The sequence below is a fragment of the Clinocottus analis genome, unplaced genomic scaffold, assembly GCF_023055335.1.
Source record: "Clinocottus analis isolate CAN_PGR_092001 unplaced genomic scaffold, fCliAna1.0.p SCAF_13, whole genome shotgun sequence".
NCBI lineage: Eukaryota > Metazoa > Chordata > Actinopteri > Perciformes > Cottidae > Clinocottus > Clinocottus analis.
Window position 1 is genome coordinate 12,017,770 of NW_027175854.1, and position 18,707 is coordinate 12,036,476.

The window sequence follows — 18,707 nt, forward strand, 5'->3', positions numbered from 1 at the left end:
TAACACAGACTTAGCCTAGATGACTAATTGGATTTTATACAGCCAGGATTGGCTGGTTAGGCTACTTTTTACGGGGGAGCCAGAGGGTGGGTGCTACGTTGTCAGTGCAGAGCAGCTCACTAGTGGGGCACCCTCACATGCACTCACATGCTCTAAAAGCATGCACTCACATGCACTAAAAGGCAAGTGATAACAACACAAACGCACAGGGAGAGATACTTCATTCTCTGCTCAGGTAGAGGTTACTACACTAGATCTTAACATAGATGATAGTTATTGATGACGAGATATTAATGATCTGAATGTTGGAGAGAGAATGTTTAATGCTGTGAGTCACGTATGTAGAATCTTGTAGTTTTGCAGATCTATGTTTATTGTAAAAAGTCAGTAGAGTATTACTATTTAAGCAATAAGGTATGAGGGGCAGTACTGTATTATCAAGGGTTTGCCGTCCCTCTGCTTCACGTCACCCCTAACAACACCCTTGAAACAGTACATTATTGTAGATACAGCACTGCATTGAGTACCTTATTGCTTTTTATGTTATGGTTACCATGGTCACAGCAAGAGGGTCTGTGGTTTGGATTCCGGTCTGGGCGGGGTTCGGATACTGGTCTGGCAGATCCTTCTGTGTGGAGTTCACATGTTCTCCACATGGCAGCGTGGGTTCTCTCTGGGTTCTCCGGCTTCCCCCACAGTCCAAAGACATACTGCATAGGTTAATTGGACTCTAAATTGCCTGTAGGTGTGAATGTGAGCATAAATGGTTGTCCGTCTCTATGTCTGCCCTGTGATGAACTGGCGACTTGTCCAGGGTGTACCCTGCATTTATCGGCAATTATCGGCTCCAGCACCCCGCGACCCTCATGAGGATAAGCGGTTCAGATAATGGATGGATGGATCCTCCCAAAATATCAAAGTTTACATAAAACATGTGTAAGCTATTGTATTGTGTACGTAAATAACTGGGGCTTTTATTGTGGAGGGGTAAACGGAAAAAGAGGAGAAAAGGATTTGTTTGAGTGGAAAGGGAGACAAGTGGTTGCCATCTTGTCTCACCTAAGGGAGCAGCGTTTTGCCATTTTATTATTATTATACAAGTATAGGCGCAAGAGAAACCCTCGGCTACACATGTTTGGTAACTGTCAAGCTTGAAATGACAACTAACGGTCGCATAATTTAAAATTACCTGTTATTTTGAGTGCGCACTGATATGGAACGCTCTGGTAAATTTAAACAGGTCAGGTTGTACATGGCTGATATATGTCTGAATAAACTACACCCTGTGACTCACTCTCAACCAATCAGAATGCTTGATTTGATCTACCCGTATTATAATTCTTTTTAGGATCCATATGGAGCATCTGACTGCCATCACACAGGAAGAAGCCAATTCACTGAGGAAGAAGGAAGTGGCCGGTAAGCAGCTTGACGGATGTAATTTACCTATACAGTGTTCTGAATATAGAGGCATTGCTGGAGTGCTCCTGTGTACATCAATGCAGGAAAAAACATGAGTAAATGGATTAGTATTTACATTATTTACATATTATCAATAGAATATATGGAAGTATTAATTTGCTGCTAACTTGGGGATCAGCTGTGTTGTTTTTTAAATGTCTAAATGATTAAGTGATGTGATTAAAAGTTAGTTTGGACATTTTCTTTTCCACTAAAACCTATCTGTGTATTTTTTTTAGTGGCCATGCAGAAGATGCTCTCAGATGGCTGTGCTATGAATCTTCTGCAGGAGGCCAGTGACTTTCGCAGACAGAGCCTGGTGTCTGAGGCTTACAGAAGGTTAAACAATACACACACACACACACACACACACACACACACACACACACGCTGTAAGAAGCATGTTGTAAACACTTTGTATGATCTCTCTCCTATGTCTTACAACAGTATGGAGAATATGGACAGGAAGTTTGATAAGATGCTGTCCCTCCAAGTTTTGGACAAATCTAAAGCCATTGCCCACATCTTACAGGAGGTATGTTGATCCTGGGGATGTCTTCTGTCGTTGTCACCAGTGTTGTGAGAGCCTGGTGGAGAAACCTACTTCAGTGTGAACCTTTTGAATCATTCCCTCTTGATTGTTCTCCGCAGGAGGAGATGCAGAAAGCAGCGTTCCAGGCCCTACAGCTGCAGAAAGACGCTGTACACGGCTACATCCGTAACCAGGTCTGTGTCCGTGGGCGTAGATGGGTGGGGTGGTCAAACCTGTTTCAGTTATTATTCTTTTTTTTTAATGATACTGATGTGATGGAGCTCACCATCACATGGAAGTCTGTAGAGCAGAGCTGGACTCTTGTTTTTAGACAATCTAAGGCTTACAAGATAGTTTACAATAGTGGTTCTCAACTGGTCTGGCTCCGGGACCCACCATCACCCTTAATGACAAGCCGCGAACTAAATCGAGAAACATTCTCAACATCTTCAATGCATTTAATGAAAAGATGGTGCAGTTGAACCTAAGATAGTATGGAGACAATAGTGTTACATGCTGTGTGTGTTTAGGGGTGTTGAAGGTGCATAACAAAACAATAAGATAAGTAACATAACCTAAACTAACTCTGCGGCCCAGGTGCATAGAAGTCAAATGGGAAAAAAAAACATTATCAGTATACTCCTTTTAAGGATTTACGTTTTGGTGCCATGCTGTTGAATCACTCTAAAAACATTTTCGTCTGTGAGCGAGTGACGCGACGTCCCCTTGGTATCAGACTGCACAGAAAGAAAAAAAAAACAACGCCGGTTTTATTTTGAAAATTGACCGGATACATCTGTCTGTGCGTCTGAGCCTCTTACAGTTGACACATGTGAAGAGGCTACGTGAGAACGTTACCCCAAAAATGAAACTTAAATGCACGTTTTAAGTCTGCCAGACTGTTCTTTATTAAAATCAAGGCAGAATATCTTCAAATCGCCAAAAAGCTCTGAAAACCTGCAAGAAACATCCAAATCATGAGTGTGAATACAGATTGCGATCGATAGTTTTGCATGCTGGGTGTTGAAATCATGAGTGTAAATACAGATCGCAAGGAGTAATATAGAAGTCAGTCAGTGGTTTCTGAACTTTAGGTTTAAGAGTCAGTTTAACATGTTCTGTGAAGGGCAGAATGTGGCCGGCGATGCCAGACAGATGGCTGGCTGGCGATGGAGGTGGGTCAGCCCCAACCCCCCAATTTTTTTCCTAAGCAAAGGCCCGCGACCCATTAAAAACGGATCTGTGACCCACCAGTTGAGAACCACTGGTTTACAAGACACCCTGTTTTAGCTTCTTTAAAAAAAAATCTCGGCCTAGAGGAAATGAAGCTTCTCAAGGGATTTCTCAAAATTTTTGAGAGTTTAAGAATTGAGGTCCCTTCACATTAAATATAAGAAATAATTCAAATAATATCATACAGCAATACCAGAACCGTACTCCTATCTGTTCCTAAAGGAATTAATTATGGTATTTTGATCATCGCTATGCTGCTGGTTTCCATTGCCTGCTTCAATGTTTTCTGTTCTGGTGCTGAATGCTGCAAAGCCAGTGGAACTACTTCTGAATCAGACGCTGGTAAAAGCTTCTCTGTTCAAGATAAACCATCCAGATGACAGAGTTGTCAGCAGGCACGCATGACAGATGCTCTGTAGTACACGATGGCCGCCCGCATCCGCTTCAGGACATTGGTACTTACGTACCGTGCAACGAACAGATCGGGTCCGACCTACATCCAGGACATGGTGAAACCGTACACACCAGCTCGTTCACTCCGCCCAGCTTCAGCCAATCAGCTTGTTGCTCCGTCGCTGCGAACTCAACACTCAACAAAATCACGATTGTTTGCTGTCCTGGCTCCTTGATGGTGGAATGAGCTCCCCATTGACATCAGGACAGCAGAAAGTGTCGACATCTTCCGCCGCAAACTAAAAACTCATCTTTTTCGACTATACCTTGAATAAAGACAATGACAGCAGCACTTAGGCAGCACTTCGGTGGCTCTTACTGATAGCACTTAGTAGTTTGACTTTATTTGAGAAATTGTTCTGTCTTGATTCTTGTTGTTCCTACTTCGTACTTACGGTTAAATGCACTTATTGTAAGTCGCTTTGGATAAAAGCGTCAGGTGATTGACAAAGGCTTTAAAATCCAAGTCTCTCTTGTTGAAAAATATTTACGTATTAGAAAATGCATGAACCACAAGCATAACTGTATTTTCAGAAGTATTTTCACATCTTTTGTTAAATGGCGTCCTTGACAGAACATTGATATAGAGAGTATTGTCACAATTCATTGTTAAAACAAACATCAAGGGTAAATATATATCATATAATCTAGAAATTGATCTTTGAGCCAAAAATATGGTTACATTTTTATTTGCTTAAAATAAATGTTTGGACAATTGGATTAAACGGCCACTTAACTTCTGTCGTTTTCTACACACAAGTGAATTGTTTCAGTTTTTACAGGAAAGTTGTCCGGAGAAGAGCGGTCTACATGTTTACTTTGATATGTGGTCCTTATTTTAGCAGTTGATAAAATGATTACTTGTAATGTGAAAAGGTGGGACTAATAGTGTTGTACCAACAGAGAACAATCACCTGACTCAGTAGTTCCCCTCAACTGTTGCCTTATTTGAGTCTCACCGCTTTTTAAAAAAAAAAAACGGGGGTGAAAAGAGAGTGAATATTGAACTTTCTTTTATCAGGTGGACACAAATAAAACCTAGAATGTATGCTAATGTTGCGCTATGTCTACTAGTTGCTTAAAAAGAGGCAACTGCCAACTTGTTAGCAAGGTCAAATTAAAAAGTGATGTATATCAATGTTGTGTTTACAGCTTGTTTTGCTGCGCCAAAGTGGCTCAAAACAAATCAGTTGAGATATAATAATAATTCTGGGAAATCACCAAAGTACCTTTAACGATGTAAGTGGTCACACGTAGATCTTTTAGCTTCTATCACTGGCTGTTAGAAGAGACAAAATTACGCTGGTAAAGACGGAAAAAAAGACATTGTGCTTTATTGCCATTTATTTTTCCTGTTTTGTTCTTTTTCCTTTTATTTGATGTCACTTGCAGCTCACCCATAGTAAACTCATATTGGCCGCATTTCCCAGATTTGATCGTTCTTAAGGACGTAAGAAGGCTCTTAACAATGGTTCGGCTAAGAAGGAGCGCTAAGATAGGGGTGTTTCCCAGACGCGTTCTTAACTGCCCTTTTAAGATCTCGCCAAAGAAGCTTCCTAAGAAGCTCTTAGTGGGAGCTGTCCACCGCAGTGTTGCTGAATCTAAATCAATCGATGCCAGGCAAATCGATCACCCACCACTTTATCAGCGCATAAATCAAACACCTTGTGGTCCCCACACACAGGTACGATTACGCTACATACGCTCGCTTGTGTGTGCCATCCACGGCACCAATCACCTGGGGGATTCCAGCCAAGGCACGAATTCCACAGTGGACCTGGCGGACCTCGTCCCGTTTTAGTGGGAATTCTGATGTGTGTCCTGGCATGGCGCAGGAGGATCGGTGTCACGGCTGCCACACTCAGTGAAACCAATGCTTTGCTGAGGCCGGTGCCGTCCCCCACCACCTCCAGGAAGCTCCCAACTGCGTGAAAACGCAGACCAGCCAGGAGTTGCGCCTCCGGGCTGAGGGCAAAATTGCAGCGGGTTGGCCTCTGGATGTGTGGTGACACGAGCGTGACGAGGCGTTGGATCTTTACACGGGGAAGCCGGTACTTAGACTGGACAGCCCGGTCCAACAGCACATTAAGTGGGGAGAAGACCTGACGCACATATGCATTTATGTAAACTATCTGGCTTTGCGCACGGCAACGCTGTTAATTAGCAGTGAGAATATGCCGTATTGCAGCCGTGGTGTCTCACACGCGTGGGTTTCAGCAACGCCTTTATATAGACTAGCAGGTGGAGCCTCTCTCACATACAGTGGCTGCGTTTCCCAGATTCGATCGTTCTTAAGAACTTAAGAAGGCTCGAAAGAAGGGTTCGCTAAGAAGGAGCGCTAAGATACGAGTGTTTCCCTGATGCGTTCTTGAGTGCCTTCTTAAGATCTCGCCAAAGAAGCTTACTAAGACGCTCTTAGTGGGAACTGTCCACCGCCGTGTTGCTGAAACTAAATCAATTGATGCCAGGCAAATCAATCACCCAGCACTTTATCGGCGCATAAATCACGCACAACACCCTGTGGTCCCCACACACAGGTGCAATTACGGTAAGTGCGCGTGTGTGTGTGTGTGCGATCCACGACACCAATCACCCGGGGGATCTCAGCCATGGCATGAAATCCATGGTGGACCTGGCGGACCTCGTCTCGTGTAGTGGGCATTCTGATGTGTGTGCGGGCACGACGCAGGAGGATCGGTCTCACGGCTGCCACACTTCGGGAAACCGATGCCTTGCTGAGGCCGGTGCCGTCCCCCACCACCACCAGGAAGCTCCCCACTGCGTAAAAACGCAGGCTGAGGGAAACATTGCAGTGAGTTGGCCTCTGGATGTGTGATGACACTAGTGTGACGAGGCGTTGGATCTCCACACGGGGAAGCCGGTACATTGGACAGCCCGGTCCAACAGCGCAGGGCAAAGCTGTTGGTTAGCAGCGAGAATATGCCGTATTGCAGCCGTGGTGTCTATCACGCGTGGACTTCAGCAACGCCTTTATACGTGGAGCCTTTCTTGATGAGGTTCAGCAGAGTTCAGTTACACCTGTCAGTTTCCCTGATATCTACGGAATACCACAGGGTTGTTGATGTTTTTATAACTAACGTAAACTCATATGCAGATGCCGAATGTGTGTGAAAACGTAATGAGTGATAGTAATGCTGATTCATTTTATTTATGTAGCTACAGGAAAATGGGGAAATTCTTTATTTTTATATCGTTATTTTTTATTTTTATGCTATTATTTGTCTTGCGTCAGTGTCCTGTAGCTGTGAGCGCACATTCCTCATTACGAATGGTTTTAGTATTCCTTTGAATGTCAGATATAACTTTCCCTGACGCGGCTGCAGTTAGCGTTTGACGCTAAGAAGGCTGTTAATAGTGGGTCAGACCGATCTCACGTTTCGTTCTTAGTGAAAGAGCGTCTTAAGCTAAGAACGACTCTGGGAAACGCGTCGTTCTTTCACAGTGCTCTTAGGGCGCTCATAAGACGCTCTTAACGCTTAAGAGCGTCTTAACGAATCTGGGATATGCGGCCCGTATCTAATGTGGGCTGCCTGGCCAAAAAGAAAGTCGCCACCAAAAAAAAGGTCACACACACTAATATTTCGTTGGACCGCCTTTAGGTTTGATTACAGCACGCATTCACTTTGTTTTGATAAGCTTCTGCAATGTCACAAGATTTATTTCCATCCAGTGTTGCATTCATTCCTCACAAAGATCTTGTATTGATGATGGTAGAGTCCGTTGCGCAAAGCTTTCTCCAGCACTTACCAGAGATTCTCAATGGGGTTAAGGTCTGGACTCCATGTGTGAAAATGATGTCTGATGCTTCCTAAAAAATCTTTCACAATTTGAGCCCGATGAATTCTTGCATTGTTATCTTGAAATATGCCCGTGCCATCAGGGAAGAAAAAATCCATTGAAAGAATAACCTGGTCATTGCTGAATCTGGTCATTGCTGAACCTAGACCTGACCAACTGCAGCAATCCCAGATCATAGCACTGCCCCCACAGGCTTGTACAGTAGGCAATAATAGTTGAATAAAGGTGGCAATTTTTTTTTTGGCCAGGCAGTGTAGTATTGTTGGCTATTGACACCAAGGTGCTCATAGCATCTGCCATTTTCAAACCTTTCTGGTTACCACTCAGGTAGTCATTAAGACCCTGTGTAATATTACCTTCCGAAAGAAAATCACTTCATCTTGACTTTGCGTTCAGCTGCATGTCCCTTCTCCCTTTATCTTCATGTTTGCTTCTCCACTGTCCCCAGATCAAGCTCATAGAGGGTGAATTAATGCAGCTGACTAGATTGGAGATTAAAAGACGCAATCTGGATGCTGAGAACCTGCAGGTGGGTGTCACCGCCTTCTGTCATCGCTTTTTGCATTTCCTTGATTTTTATTTATTCGTCCTGTTGATTACAATATAATTTCCTTTGGTTATTTTCATGTCATTGCTCCATTTCAACAATTTATCATTGTACAAAAAAAATAAAACAGATGTAAAAGGATAGTAAATATATTACTGAGTGATAATAATAGTGATATTAATCATATCAGAGCCAGGCTTGTTTTATTTATAGTCCTTCAACAGTATTTTGATAAGTGTCACTCTACCTCATGTCATTGTGCGTGCATGCGTGTGTGTGCGTGCGTGTACAGGAGGTTCTGGTAAAGCAGCGAACGGCTCTCAGTGATTTGTTGCAGCAGCTGCTGAAGCAGAGAGACCAGAGAGAGCAGGAGCTGCATCAGGTTCTGGTGAGCAAACGGCTGCTTGGTCCAGAGGGCTTGGGCTCTTTCACTTCTCTGGTTCATAATTTCTGTTCCAAGTTTACAGAGACTCACATTTACTTCGTTTTCGTCACTTGCACACATTATCAGAATCAGAATCATTTGTTGGCCAAGTACGTTCACATACAAGGAATTTGACTCGGTGAAAGGTGCATAACAATAGACATAGGATAAAACAATAAAAATATAACAAACAACAAACAGACAACAGTACTTTAGAATAAGTATATTTTATCAAATAAAAGTTCTAAGTGTATTTTAATAAGAAAAGAAAAGATGTGCAAGAGTGTTTGTAATTCAGTCAGTTAGTGGGTGTCTTTTCTCATTGACACCAGCAATCACTTTGTTTTTTTCCAGGCACAAATGGAGCTGAAGTCGGAGTCCAACCAGCAGAACTACTGGATGATCCAATACCAGAGACTGTTGGATGCAAAGCCCCTGTCACTGCGCATGCAGGTACAGTATGGTGCCAGGTGGGCGCACAGACACCTCTGACAACTAAACTGTGCTGTTGTTGAATGATAATCTTATTGCAGGAAGCGGGCCTGGAGAAAGAGTTGGTCAACCTGATATGCAAACTGTCAGCTCACCCCTACCTGCCCATCCTGGCTCACCATCGAGTGACAACTGAGGCTCTATACCACATGAGCCCTTCCGACCTCAAGAAGGTCTGTCTGTCATAATTTCGAACACATTACTAACAGTTGGCACTTTCATATTTGAGACCTTTCACCTCATACACTTCAGGGCAACCGTGGTTATTCAATTTGAGGATCAGCGGTTCAATCCTCAGCTCTCTTCGACTATTGCTCTGTGTCCTTGGGCAAGACACTTGCCCTTGTCAAATTGCTCCCGTAGGATGAATGGGTGGAATGTTAGTTATTCCTGATGGACAAAATGAATGGGTGAATGTCATGAAATGACCTTTACGTAATCGGAAGACTTTAAAGGTGCTATGAAAGTCCAGTCCATTTACCATTCAGTTTCAACATCAGCTGCCAACAGTGTCAACAGTCTACAGTGTTGAGCTGCTGTCTTTAACCAGACTTTTTACCCGACTCTTTAACCAGAGTCTTTTATGTTCATTCTTCCTAAAGGCAGTTCAAAAGTCGTATGTCTCATGTGTTTAGAAGATTATTAAAAGCACAATGTGAAGCTTTATCACGAGGCAAAGCATAACACAAGAATCTAAGAGCCCAATGTGATCAGAATCGTAATACTGTTCACTGACTATTCACTGTCCAACAATAAGGTAAACAGAGACTATAGAGCTGAAACAAGTTGTTTCAAGTGGTTTCAATAACAGCTATAGTCCCTCACACACATTTTATAAGAGAATAATATGATCACTTGACACCGGAATTAACTGAATATAAAGCTACAGGGCAAAGACAATTAAGTTACATTTATTTTTGTAAAATGAGTACTTTATTTCAGGATTTTTTTTTTCAAAACCTTCAGGTTATAGATATTTATTATGTATTTTATTAGCGTTTTTATAATTCATACAGTTAAATTTGAAAACTGATGATGAATATTGTCAGATATTATTTTTTTTTTTTCTTCATTTGATTTGACAGTCAGTTGTTGACTGCTGGCTACTGTATTGTCAAGTTAGACATTATTGTGATGTACTGGACCTTTGCATGAGGACATTTTCTCAAACTGGACCTCGTTAAACATTAGTTGAATACGCCTGCCCTACGGGTTTGTGGGAGTCTCAATACAAGCTTTCCAGACCCCTTTGTACCTGAAAAATCACAAAAATCACTAACCCCTAACCCTAACCCTGAGTATTTTATTTTTTTTATTCCTCCGGCTCACGGTTTCTTGTCCTCAAGGCTTCCTGTTCTGCTCACGTTCCTAGAACCATCGTCATAAAGCAAGTGTGAAGGAAGACGGACATTTTAAATCCCAGTATGCCCCTTTCAGACAATCTTTTGACATAAAATATGTATTTTTTCCATTTATGATCTGAACGACACAGTTTTTTGAAACTCCTTTGAACACCCCAATGCTGTTTTATTGAGATTTCTTTACAATTTCTCGACAATTCTTTAGGTCCTAATCTTTCCAAAAAGGTGTCTTATTAGTATGTGGGCTGTTGTTAAGGCACCAAAATACAGTTTGAAAAATTCGGTGACCGCTCGAGGAGGCATTTTTGTTGCTCATATTGTGCTGGATGTTTATACTAATGATCAAAATATCTTTCTAAAGTGATTTTAATTTGTCTGGCCAACAAGTGGCCAGACAAATTAGTACAGGTTCAACTATTAATTCAAATGAAAATAATCATGTTTCTGCATTTCTCTGTTTTCAGATTGGCATTAATGAAATAGGAATCCAAAATGCTCTTCTGAACTGGGCTCTGGAATGCTACCCTAAAGGTACATTACACACATCCTACATGCCTATGTATTAGACAATTATAATGAAAAGAGTCTGTGTCTTTAAAGCAAAAACATTCACTAGCACAAAAAACATATGTGAAATCTCAACAATCACAGTAACATGCCGCATGTCAAACATATACTGTACTGCATCAACAAAGAAGAACGGCTATTAAAGCAAAACCTTCTCAATATATTTGGGATCAGTAAAAACATATTAAATAACCCTGTAATAGCATCTGTCTTCATGAAGCTCATAATGTTGTTTTTGTTGACAGAAACTGTACACTAAAGGCATCATAAAACTAACTTCATGAAAGAGCAGTTGTATTGCATTGCAATAAAGTGGATACAATTACGTAGCTGGTCTCGCTGCAGAAACGTCTGAACTAATTATAGTGATGCATGGCAACAATAGCACAACAAAAGAACTCTCGGGGTGGGGGGTTTGACAAGTTATGTAGTTGATAGAAAGAAATTATGGAAAATAGTTTAGCTGCAGCTGTTTATTGCATCCTTCCAATGCTTTATCATTCATATTTCTACTATATCTCACATCTTAAATAGTTATATCCTGTCTTAAAATATGACACTGCAGCGTTTACTTCATAATGCAAGAGTGAAACATTAACCAAGCTGTGACGTACGATGAATGAACTCTGGTAATCCAATCTCCCTAAGCAGTCTGATGTGGGGTTATTATATCCTCTGTTCATTTGATTTAATCATGTTACAAGGCGGGCAGCTGTGTCAAAAGGCACTCTCTGGCACAGCACTTTTCAAATAAGAGGCTACAGATATATCAGAAGGCATCAGATATGTGTCCTGATACCTTCAGATATCTGCAGACTTTTGATTCAGTATAAAGCAGATGTAGACAACGAACACCGGAATAATCCAGAGTCATCATTCTGTTATTTCTGTCCATCGGAGTAGTGAGTTTGCTCTTGTTGAAATGAGTAGATTGACGTTGTCCCATAAACAGATTTCATTGGAAATGGTAAATGGACCTGTACTTGTATAGCACTTTTCTTGTCTTCCGACCACTTAGAGTTTAACACTACTCATTGCCCAAACATGCGGCCGCACCTCAGCCCTGTTACGATCGTCTCTACTCACTGACAGAAGCCAGTTATCCAGGGCCAACCGAAGAGCCCCAGCACTATGGTATCATTATGTCTAGAGGCGTTCAGTTATAATCTAACAGATGTGAAGAAAACCCAACAGATGGTAGCTTTGCACCATTGGCTCCTCAGCCAAGTACAAATGTCTGAACCTGTGATTCCTCTCGTACTGAGCAGGATTACTATTGCAACAACACATCATCAGTAAAGTAAAACTAACCTGTCTAACAGCGGTCTAAAACGTCTATTCTCTCAGTATATGGTCTCCCAACAAAATACCACTGTCAAAAATTCCGTAGCCTCACCGACAGGCAGTGTTGCCGACTTGCCGACTTGAGCCTGACGTGAAAGCATGTATTGTTATGTAGTTTCTGTTCTCAATGAGCAGCGAGTGCTGCTGCTCACCGACGGTCAGTCTCTCAGCAGTCTCGCGCTGCAGGCTCCGCGTCCAGATTAAAATTTAATCACGCAAAGCCGCCGCTGACCTTTCACCTGTCAGTTGTTTCACTGAGTAAGAAAAACTGAACTGAACTGAAAAACATAAAAAGCAATTATTGCTTTTGTATAAAGTTAATCAATTGCTGGTCTTTAACATACATCTTTAAGTAATAAATAAGTGATTAATCGCAGAAGAATTATGTGATTAATCAGTTAAATTGTTTCAAATTTCCCAGCCCTTCCTTTTAACCCATTACATCTTACACTCTGATATGTCTGTGCCAAGCTAATATTATTTGATAATATTGTTTCCCAATATATTGATTTACTTTTCTTTATTTTCAACATGTATTGGTGCCTTCACTGTTTGTAGAACGGCAAAAGCAATAGGATTTTTTTACGATGGTTTTCAAATTTCTTTTCTGAATTAAATTGTTCCTTTCAGGATATAAAACAATTAACAATGGAAGAAGGGTTATTTCACATTATTTCCGGTTACAGACGTTTCAGAACTGAAATCAAAGAAGAAAAGTGAGGGCTTTCAACAAAAAACAAAAATTAAATTAATGTGTATAAAGCAAAAACTTATTTTCCATCGCTTTAAAGAATGAAGATGATGTAGGATATGTTTGCACTTCACTCACTCACTCTTTCCTTCTCCACCAGAACCTTGTAAGGCTATTCAGCAGAACGAGAAGGCAGAGGTTGCCCCCACTGCTCCATCCACTTTCTCCCATCAGTTGCTCCCTAGCACCTCCACCTTCCAGATCCCCAGCCCACCACTCACCCCAGGGACCCCCGTCACCCCCTCAGCCCCTAGCCCTGTGGAGAGACCAGGGAGCTCAGAGTGTGTGGTCTGTATGGAGACTGGGGTAAGACAAGTTGCAACTAATGCGTCGCTGTGTCTGCAATAGCTCTCTACGTACTTCCTATATCGAGCATGTGAATAAATCCATTGACTGCTTTCAGAAATGTAACAAGCACACTACTAAAAAAGATAAAAAGTACCGCCCTCCAATCTCCTTAAAATCCAGAGGATTGCCCTTCAGTGACTCTAGAAAAACCCTCAAAGATGTTTGTAGTAATGAAGTTAAAATATGCAATGTGTGGAAACGTATGGACGCACTGATGGTATCTTGTATCTCTCTGTCTCCAGTCTCAGGTCATCTTCCTGCCCTGTGGTCATGTATGCTGTTGTCAGGTCTGCAGCGGCGCTCTGCAGAACTGCCCTCTGTGTCGTAGCAACATATCCCAGCACGTACGCCTTTACCACAGCTAGGACCCACAACACTATGCTCCTCCTCCATCAACCGCATCGTTCTTATTCATGCATGATCATAAAGCGGCTGTGAGTTGGATTTAGCCGGTTCTTCGAAGAGCTGAGTCACTTTCCTGTATTAACCACAATTGTTATGTATATGCTGAAACAAATCTGAATAGAATGACTTTACTTTTGTTGTGTTTTTGGTTGTAAGTGGTGTCCAAGCCTGTCTTATTTTGTTCTTCTTTTAAATCCAATATTTAAAAATGATTTGCATTACATATTAAGAGCTAAGCAGACTACACCACTCACTGGTTGAAGACTGTATGTTCTTTGCCTTATAGTAGTTTCTAAATTGATGTGTGCCTTTTTCTGGGAATCTCTTTTTTTAAAGAATACTATTTGTCTGTGTGGTCAACCAAAGTAATACCTGTCCAACATGTATGTCAGTTAACTAAACATGATGTTTTGATTGTTATCATCATTGATGCAATGGCATCTTGTTGCTCTTCGATGTATTGTCATGCACTCACATCCAGGCTCCTCTGTGCCTGCCGGAGTCATTTATCTTTTGTTATAATTGGAGAATTAAATATCAATGCATATCAAGACAATTTGAGGGGAAATCAAATTCTGCCCAGGTCAAAAAGGAGCTACGGTAAACACAGCAGTTCCTCTTACTCTGTGTATTATATTATTGTATTATATCATTATAGGTTTACAGTGTGATAACCTGGAATATTAAGAAATGTATACATTTGCACCATGTAAGAACAATAAGAGTTGAAATGACCTAATAGTAAGTTTAGTTTGAGCTGTGAGTCCTGCTCTTATTCAGTTGTGTCATGTTTTCTCTGGGTTTTTTCAAAGTCCGAGAAAAGAATCCTTTCTCAGCTTGACTTTGGAGACTACTGAAGTTTCAAAACATGGGCCTTCACCCAACAAATGAGTTGCTTCATGGGAAATGTAGAATCCAGTGATTTTGGAGCCTGCCCCATGCTGAGGATAAAAGTCAGGATTTCTCAGCCTCTGATGCATTAATGTTGGCTCTTCTTTTCTTAAAGGTCTCTCATTATTCCCACAGCTTTATTAAGTGAATGTGAATGAAAGAGCAATTCTATATTGGTGACCGCAAGATCAGATCATAAAATATGTGTGCTTCAGCTATGCATATAATACTATTTCTCCAAACAAAGTCATAGTTAATCAAATGATCACAACCCATCTGCCAAAAAGTCTAGCAGGGCCTTTTGGGGAGTGTTATGTGTCTGGGGTCCCTGGACAGACTGTAATCTAGTCTTGGACCTCACTTTAGTTTCTGCCTCACTTATTTCTTATTTGAAATGCTATATGTGTTGCATATTTAGAACATCTCACCTGTCTGTTGCCATCACTGATGCTGTTCTACCCTTTCAAGTGCTCTTAACTTTAACATCCCAGCATGCATCAGGAAATATCTTTACTATAATTGACTGTTAAATGTATTGTGTTAGAGATTCCAGTTCTATACAAATTGGACATTTCATGTCAACTGACTGAAGTTTAAAATGTGTGATATGCTGTACTCACCTTAGTCAATGTAAAGGTTTTGTGTTGCTGAAGCGATGCACTATTCCTACGCAGGAAGCCACCTCTGGACATGTGCTGTAAAAACTGTAACGCTGTTAAGTGTGAAGGTCTGAGCTGGTATGCTGGTGGGTTTAAAACAAGTATGGATTTATTGAGCCAAACATGGAACCAACATTGACCAAGTTAGCGTTGAAGTTCTGTGACATACTCGGGCTATGCTCACTCATAGCATGAACTGAACAACTGATTTACAAACTGAAGAGAAAAGGGAACACATAATAGGTTACCATTTGCGACATTCCTGAAAATCCCAAGTGGCCCTCTCTGGTAAATTAGATCTAAACACACGTGCAATAACCACTTGAAAAAAAACTAAATGGAGATCTTTGCAATCGTAACTTAACTATTTGTTTTGCATTACAAGTAAAAAACTAAGGGACTATCAATATCAAATAAACGATCAGTATGATATATGAAACAAGCTGTGTCATTAATCTTTTCAATGGGTGTGCAGTGTGCATAAAGTCTTTTCACTTTATTAGCGCCCACTTAATCGTCAAGTGGTCCTTTTCCACTGTCCAATATCGCTAATATAACAGCGCATTACTTTAACTTGGTAAGGGTGGGAGTGAGGACAGCTGGACCGAAGTGGGGAGGAAGAAACGAAGCAGGAGTCGTAGTAGATCTGGTAGTGGTAGATAAGGGAGAGAGGTAGGCAGGATGATGAGGAGGAAGATCCATGAGAAGGAGGGCTTCAAAATCATTTTGAGGTTTATAGACGAAAATGATATTTGGAAAATAAGCCCGGTGGCGCTGACGCGCGGGCTGAAGGAGAGAGTGCTGCCTGATGGCTTGTTGATCCAGTGTAAGGACGAGGGGCAGAGAGAAAAAGCAATAAAGTTGAAAAAAGTGTGCAACGTGGTGGTTGAGAGCGTGAAGAAGTTAAATGAGGGGCCCTTTGTGAGAGGCGTTATAGATCCCAATGTAAGAAAAGGTGGAGGAGTTGAGAGCAAGTATTAAAGGGGGGAAAGTAACAGGGATTAAACGTCTGCAGACAAGACGAGGGGGAGAAAGGGTTGACAGTTTGTCAGTACTGTTGGATTTCCAAGGGAGGGTGTTGCTTGATACAGTTACGGTGGGGTACATAAGGTCCAGAGTGAGAGCATATGTCCCACCACCGTTGAGGTGTTTCAAATGCCAAAAATATGGGCATATTGCAGCGGCATGCAATGGGAAGCAAACATGTGAGAAGTGTGGAGGGGAACATGAGTATGTGAAATGTGAGACTGGGGCAATGCTCAAATGTGCAAATTGCGGAGGTGCACATAGTGTGTGTGGCCTATGGTGGGTGTGAAGTGAGGAAGAAGGCAGTGGTAGCAACTGAAAGTGGAAATGAATATATCATATGCAGAAGCAGCAAAGATGGCTCAGAGGGAGGGGGAGAGGGGGGGTGATGTATCAAGGAAGGAACCGGCTCAACAGACAAGTGAACAACTAGCGACAAAGAGTAAAAAAGGAGAGGAGAATATAATGTTTGTAAACAAAGAGAGCTTTGTGTATTTCATGGCAGATGTGGTTAATTGCACATTCCAAGCAAAAGGGAGATCTGAGAAGATTTAAATAATAATAAAGAGCTCAGCAAGATATCTAAATATTCACGGAATAACTGGGATGGCTGTGCAAGAAGAGCTTAAAAAACAGGAGCAGTTAAACAAAGAATCATATTCACAGGATTAGTCATCATGCTAATTCTACAATGGAGTGCTCGGAGTTTGTTGGCAAATGGACAAGACTTCAAGAAATATGTTGGAAATACTCCAAGTAGGCCAGATGTCATTTGTGTACAGGAAACATGGCTAAAACCAAATCTGGACTTCAGAATTGCTGGATATGCGTGTGTTAGGTGTGATAGGGAGGGGGTCAGGGAGGAGGGTGTGCCACATTTATTAGTGAAGACGTCACATTTAGAGAGGTGAAGATAAGGACTGAGCTAGAATATGTAACTGTAAAGATCTGGACAAGGGAAGGAGAGGTCGTAGTTATACATTTTATAATCCCTGTAAAAACTAGAGGTAAATAGATTAGCACAAATTGAAATGATAGGTGGCAACAAGGTGGTGGTATGTGGAGACTTCAATGCACATAGTACATTATAGGGTGGAATAAGAACAGATCTAAATGTGGAGGTAATGGGGGAGTTACTAGAGGAAAACAATTTGGTTTGCTTAAACGATGGCAGAGGGCCTAGATTAGATGTGCACACAGGGAACATGTCAGCACTAGACCTAACCATTGTAGCTTGGATTTTAGCAGGGATATGCGAGTGGGAGGTAGAAGAGGAAACATCAGTGGGCAGTGATCATTTCCCAATGAAGTGTAAAATGGGATTACAAAGGAGTAAGGAACGGACAGGGGGGTGGTAAGTGGGTGTTTAACAGGGCAAAATGGGAACTTTTCAAATATATATGCAAGTAAGAAATGGAGAAAATAGACTTAAATGAAGATGTTGAGTTGATGTAAAAAGAACATTTACAATACTGGAAGCAGCGAAAGAAACAATTGTTAAAAGTAAAGGAAGGAAGAAAAGAAAGGAGGTCCCCTGTTGTGTGTGGGAGAGTAGTGAGAGAAAGAAACAAAGCTCTTAAGCTATTTGAAAGATCACATAACTTCCAGAATCTGATCCAGTACAAACAAGCACAAGCAAGAGTTCGGGGAACCATTCGGAAAGCAAAAAGAGAAAGCTGGCGAAATTACTGTAGTAGAATTGGGAGATCAACGCCTGTGGGAGAGATTTGGGGGATGATCAGAAGCATGAGAGGAATCAGAAGAGTATGGCAGTATCCAGCGACAGATGGGGAGAGGGCAAAGATGTCAAAAGCGTTAACCGAAATTCACAGCTTTGCCAACCGGACAGTAGAGATTAAGCTGAGGAGGGAAAGGACACGGTCAGCTCATCCTGGTATTATGGAGAGAGGAGTCAATAATAATAGTTCAATGGATACCCCATTTACTTGGGAAGGTTAAAAGAGCGATAGAAAGAGCTCGAGTTACATCGCCACGAAAGAATGAAATATGTTATACAATGCTCAAGCATTTAGGTAGGGTGGCAATGACAAAATTTGTATCTTCTTATAATAAAGTTTGGGAATTAGGGAGACTGCCGAGAGCATGAGAAGAAGCGGTAACTATTCCAATCAGGAAACAAGGCAAAGACTCATTAAATCCAACAAATTATACCATAGCTCTAACATCACATGTAGGTAAAATTATGGAGAGAATGATAACTCAGAGACTAAACTTTTATATGGAGACCAAGGGAATGATGACGCCCCACCAAAGTGGATTTAGGAAAGGTCGAGGAACTATGGACCCAATTATTTGTTTAGAGACAGAAATCAGGAAAGCCCAGGTAAATAAGGAATCAGTAATGGCGGTGTGTTTTGATGTGGAGAAAGCGTA

The 18,707-nt window shown here is 41.5% G+C and overlaps 1 protein-coding gene across 5 annotated transcripts in view; it reads left to right on the top strand.

Moving 5' to 3' along the window:
* Positions 1 to 15,729, top strand: part of lrsam1 (leucine rich repeat and sterile alpha motif containing 1) — a 45,633-nt gene extending 29,904 nt beyond the window's left edge. For all 5 annotated transcript variants that reach the window (XM_068573632.1, XM_068573633.1, XM_068573629.1 and 2 more), the window contains 11 exons: positions 1,349 to 1,419; positions 1,701 to 1,800; positions 1,909 to 1,996; positions 2,113 to 2,187; positions 7,947 to 8,027; positions 8,338 to 8,433; positions 8,824 to 8,922; positions 9,003 to 9,134; positions 10,787 to 10,853; positions 13,085 to 13,290; positions 13,575 to 15,729. In XM_068573632.1, coding sequence (XP_068429733.1) covers positions 1,349 to 1,419; positions 1,701 to 1,800; positions 1,909 to 1,996; positions 2,113 to 2,187; positions 7,947 to 8,027; positions 8,338 to 8,433; positions 8,824 to 8,922; positions 9,003 to 9,134; positions 10,787 to 10,853; positions 13,085 to 13,290; positions 13,575 to 13,697 — 1,138 coding nt within the window. In that variant the 3' untranslated portion in view covers positions 13,698 to 15,729. The remainder of the gene's footprint in view (positions 1 to 1,348; positions 1,420 to 1,700; positions 1,801 to 1,908; positions 1,997 to 2,112; positions 2,188 to 7,946; positions 8,028 to 8,337; positions 8,434 to 8,823; positions 8,923 to 9,002; positions 9,135 to 10,786; positions 10,854 to 13,084; positions 13,291 to 13,574) is intronic.
* The last annotated feature ends 2,978 nt before the right edge of the window (positions 15,730 to 18,707 follow it).